The sequence below is a fragment of the Mastomys coucha genome, unplaced genomic scaffold, assembly GCF_008632895.1.
Source record: "Mastomys coucha isolate ucsf_1 unplaced genomic scaffold, UCSF_Mcou_1 pScaffold8, whole genome shotgun sequence".
Classification (NCBI taxonomy): domain Eukaryota; kingdom Metazoa; phylum Chordata; class Mammalia; order Rodentia; family Muridae; genus Mastomys; species Mastomys coucha.
The window spans coordinates 4681471-4686578 of NW_022196914.1; the positions used below are offsets into that span (position 1 = coordinate 4681471).

Consider the following 5108-nt stretch of genomic DNA (forward strand, 5'->3'; position numbering starts at 1 on the left):
TAACTTTTAAAAACATGGTCTATCTTTGTAACACTGGCTGGCCTGGAAGTTACTGTTTAGACCAGGCTGCCCTTGAACTCACAGAGATCTCCATACCCCTGCCTCCTGAGTGCTGGTATGATCAGCCAGTTTTTAAAATGATATTTATTCATGTGGAGGGGTGCACATTTGCTACAGAATTACATGTGGAGGTCAGAGGATGCCTTGTAGGAGTCAGTTCTCTCCTTCCACCCAGGTTGCCAGGCTTGTGGCATGGAGCTATCTTACTGCTGGTTCTCATGTAGGCGAAAGACTGTCCAAGTAAGCGCAGAAGGTCCCTGGTTTACCACAGTTTATCTTTAAACTTTTAACGTAGTGATGACAGGAAAGTCATGTGTGTTCACTAGAAAGCTTCAGACTTGTTTTCCCAATTGGTCTGTGCAGTATGCACTGCTGAAGAGCAGCAGTGAGCCTTAGCACCTGGTCAGCTGTATGACCACAGGAGAACGGCTAATACTCCACGGTGCCTTCTGATGATTGCTAGCTTAGGTATATGATTGCATTTTTTAAAAATATTTATTTTGGGGGCTGGAGAGATGGCTCAGCGGTTAGGAGCGCTGACTGCTCTTCTAAAGGTCCTGAGTTCAAATCCCAGCAACCACATGGTGGCTCACAACCATCCTTAATGAGATCTGATGCCCTCTTCTGGTGTGTCTGAAGACAGCTACAGTGTACTTACATATAATAAATAAATAAATCTTAAAAAAATATATTTATTTTTATGTTCTGTGTATAAGAGATTTGCTTGCATTTATGTCTATCTGTGTACCTTATATATGCCTGAAACCTATGGGGGTGGAGAAAGAAGGTAGTAGATCCCTGGAATAGAGTTACAGAGGGTCGTGTAGGTGATAGGAACCAATACCTTAGCCAGGCAGGGGTGGTGCACACTTTTAATCCCAGCAGTTGGGAGGCAGAGGCAGGTGGATTTCTAAGTTCGAGGCTAGCCTGGTCTACAGAGTGAGATCCAGGACAGCCAGGGCTACACAGAGAAACCCTGTCTCGAAAAACTAATACCTAGGTTCTTTGCAAGAGCAGCAAATCTTTAGTGCAGATCTATCTTTCCAGCTCAGGGGAAAGGTCTCTTCCTAGCTGGGCTGCCTCCTGTAAGTGAGCATTCTGTAATATTTGCAGTGTCATGTCTTGGTTCACATGATGGCTTATTGGAGTAACCACAAATAAAATTAAATTCTTTCACTTTAAAACTTGAGGTAGAAATAAGCAAAAGACCTTCATGCTAAGATGGTGAGAGTTTGCAGCTTTTGGGTAACATCGATCATCTTAGGGCCTACTAAAAAGAAAACAAAATTATTTAGAATGTAAAATGAAATGACCTAAGTATTACTGACTTGTTATTGTTGTTATTTTGAGACTGAATCTCCTTTTGTAGCCCTAGCTAGCCTAGAACCCTATATTGTAGACCAGGTTGGCCTCGAGTTGAGAAATCTTACTGCCTCTGCATCTGATTACTAGGATTAAAGTGAGCCACCATGCTTGATTGCTGCCCTGTTTTGTTTTGTTTTTTTTCCTTTTATAATATTTTCATTGATTATTTGGGAATTTCACACCCTGCACCCTGGTCTGTCCTCCAGCCCTTATGACCTCCCTCCAAAAAGGAAGGGGAGGAGGAGGAAAAAGTTGAGTACGCGTTACTCATGTACTCACTGGAGCACGGTCAGACTCCCAATAGCCAGTTCCTTAACGAAGACTGAGTCAGAAACTCTTTATTGACATATAAAACAGATGCAAAAAATTGCATGTCATAATTGTATAACGTGATGAATTTGTATAACTTGACAAATATCACAAAGCTGAAGATGGCAGTAGCTGAGAACAGTCCCTTGCTTCCATGCTTGCAAGTTAAATTCTTCTGTTTCAGGAGGAAGAAGGATGAGTTTTCTTCAGTTACGCTACTATCTCTCTCTCTTGTACTGTGACCTCTACTGCTATAATTTAAACGATGCTCAAGGATTATGTGATCACCTAGTAAGAGAGATACTCAGCTGGTCCCAGTTACCTGTAAAAGAAAGTAAAGATTACTCAGGTATACTTTTTAAAATTCAATATATGTTATTTGTTTGTTTATTTTTAGATAAGGTCTTGCTGTGTTTCTCTCAGACTTTCTTGGTATTCATGTAAGCAGCCTCATGATGGCCTCAGCCTCATGGCAATTCTCCTGCCTCATCCTCCTAGCTGCAGGGATTATAGGCATGTGCCACCCCACTGACTTAATAGCATTAGTTTTTCTTTATAGATTTTGAGAACAAATTGTTTACATGTAAAAATTGCCTTGCCTTTACAGTGACTAAGTTATTCTTCGTGGATTTTGGACTATCAGCTTCTCTGTGGCTTATAACATAGCTGTTATTTGAGATCCAAGAACTCATTAAATTCACTTCTCTCAAGGAGTCAAAATATGTTCACTTGCTTCCTCATTGCTTTCTTTTCTCAGTTCTTTGTTATTTAAGTCCTTTGTATATTCTGGATCTTAACCTCTTGTAGGTATTAGCTGGCAAAGTTATCTCCTGCTTTGTAGGCTTCTTCATCACTAGGTTGATTGTCTCCTTTACTGTACAAAAGCTTTTCAATGTTATGAAATCCCATCTATCAGTTGTTGCCTTTAATTTCTGAGCGAATGGAATCCTATTAGAGAGTTCTTTCCAGCCTCCATATCCCGTGGAGTTCTGTCTATTTTCTTCTTGCATTGTCAGGTTCCACATTGAGGTCTTTGAGCTAGTGGAGCTCTGTTACACTGGGTGAAAGATGGGGGTTTGATTTCATTTTTCTAAATGTGGATGTCCAATTTTCCCAGCATTATTTGTTTTAGTTTGCTTTCTTTTTCTTTCTTTAAAGATTTATTTATTTTTTATTTATATGAATACATGCAGCTGTCTTCAGACACACCAGAAGAGGGCATCAGATCCCATTACAGATAGTTGTGAGCCACCATGTGGTTGCTGGGAATTGAACTCAGGACCTCTGGAAGAGCAGTTGGTGCCCTTAATCACTGAGTCATCTCTCCAGCCCTAGTTTGTTTTCTATTGTTACACTGACCAATAATCCCAGCACTCAGGAGGCAAAGGCAGGTGAATCTCTATAACTTCAGGGCCAGCCTGGTGTACATAGTGAGTTCCAGGTTAGCCAAGAAACCTTGTCTCAAGACAACTAAGACAAAAGGAAACACACACACGCACACACACACACACGCGCGCGCGCGCACACACACACACACACACACACACACACACACACACACACACACACACTCCTACTAAATCTCAAACCTCAAAACACTAATCAAAAGAAACTCAGGGAAGAAAGGGTTTGTTTCACTTTACAGTGTACTCCATTTACTGAACTTGATGTCTTTCCTCAAGTTGTATTTTTGGCATCTGTCAACTATTGAATAGTTGTAATGAGATATACTTAGGTTTGGGTCTGGCATCCCATTCTGTGGTCTGCTTGCCTTTGTGTAGTGCTCTGATGTTTTTAGCACTATACCTCTCCGGCACATCTTGAGATTTGATATGGTAGGCATGTTCTTTTTACTCAAAATTGCATGGCTATCTGAGGTCTTTTGTGCCTCTATATGAATTTTAATACTTTTTCCTATTTGGTGAAAAACATTGTGAATATTTTGATTAGGATTATAATGAATCTATAAGTTGATTTGACAGGATTGTCATTTTTTACCTTATCCTAATGCTCCCTGAACATGGAAGATCTTTCAGTCTTTTAGTGCCTTTCTCAGGTTAGGTTTATTCTTAGATATAGTTATTTACTAAGATTATTAGGAATGGGAGTGTGCCCATGATTGCTGAATTGTAGTTGGTGTACAAACAGTTGGTGTACTGTTTTTTATAAATTGATTTTGTGTGTTTGTGTGTTCTGTTACTGTAGTGAGAATTTTGGAATTTTGGTTTCTTTAAAAAAACACAGAAAATTTTTTTTGATATTTTCTTGATTTACATTTCACATGTTATTCCCTTTCTAGGAACCCCCTATCCTATCCTCCTTCCTCCTGCCTCTCCACCACCCACCCACCACTCCTGCCTTCTGGCCCAGGTATTCCCCTACACTGGAGCATCGAACACCCTCAGACCCGAGGGCTACTCCTCCCACTGATATCCAACAAGGCTATCCTCTGCCACATATGAGGCTGGAGCCATGGGTTCCTCCATGTGTACTCTTTGGTTGGTAGTCCAGTCTCCGGGAGCTCGGGGAGGGGGGGCTGTCTGGTTGACACTGCTGCTCTCCTTATAGGGCTGCAAATCCCCCCAGCTCCTTCAGTACCTTCTTCAACTCCCCCATCGGGGACCCTGCACTCAGTCCAATGGTTGGCTTCAAGCATCTGCCTCTGTATTTGTCAGGCTCTAGTAGAGCTTCTCAGGAGACAGCCATATCAGACTACTGTCAGGAAGCACTCCGTGACATCCACAATAGTGTCTGGGTTTGGTGACTGTATAAGGATCCCCAGGTGAGGCAGTCTCTGGATGGCCTTTCCTTCAGTCTCTGCTCCATACTTTGTCTCCATATTTCCTCCTGTGAGTATTTTGTTCCCCCTTCTAAGAAGCACTGAAACATCCACACTTTGGTTTTCCCTCTTTTTGAGCTTCTGTGAATTGTATCTTGGGTATTTTGGACTTTTGGGCTAATAATCCACTTATCAGTGAGTGCATACCATGTGTGTTCTTTTGTGACTGGGTTACCTCATTCAGGATGATATTTTCAAGTTCCATCAATTTGCCTGTGAATCTCATGAAGTCATTGGTTTTTTGTTTTGTTTTGTTTTGTTTTGTTTTTATTAGGTATTTTCTTCATTTCAAATGATAACTCCTCTCCCGGTTTCCCCTCTGGAAAAAAACAAACTGTATTCCCTCCTCCCCTCTCCTGCTCACCAACCCACCCTCTCCCGCTTCCTGGCCCTGGTATTCCCCTACACTGGGGCATAGAACCTTCATAGGACCAAAGGCCTCTCCTCCCATTGATGACCAATTAGGCCATCCTCTGCTACATATGCAGCTGGAGCCATGAGTCCTACCATGTGTACTCTTTGGTTAGTGGTTTAG

General features: G+C 41.7%; 1 protein-coding gene across 5 annotated transcripts in view; it reads left to right on the forward strand.

Moving 5' to 3' along the window:
- Positions 1-5108, forward strand: part of Cplane1 (ciliogenesis and planar polarity effector 1) — a 94685-nt gene that overhangs the window by 21852 nt on the left and 67725 nt on the right. For all 5 annotated transcript variants that reach the window (XR_004115585.1, XM_031359817.1, XM_031359818.1 and 2 more), the window contains one exon: positions 1919-2083. Coding sequence is in view for 4 of the 5 variants with exons in the window: in XM_031359817.1 (XP_031215677.1) it covers positions 1919-2083 (165 nt within the window). In the remaining variant the exon portion in view is untranslated. The remainder of the gene's footprint in view (positions 1-1918; positions 2084-5108) is intronic.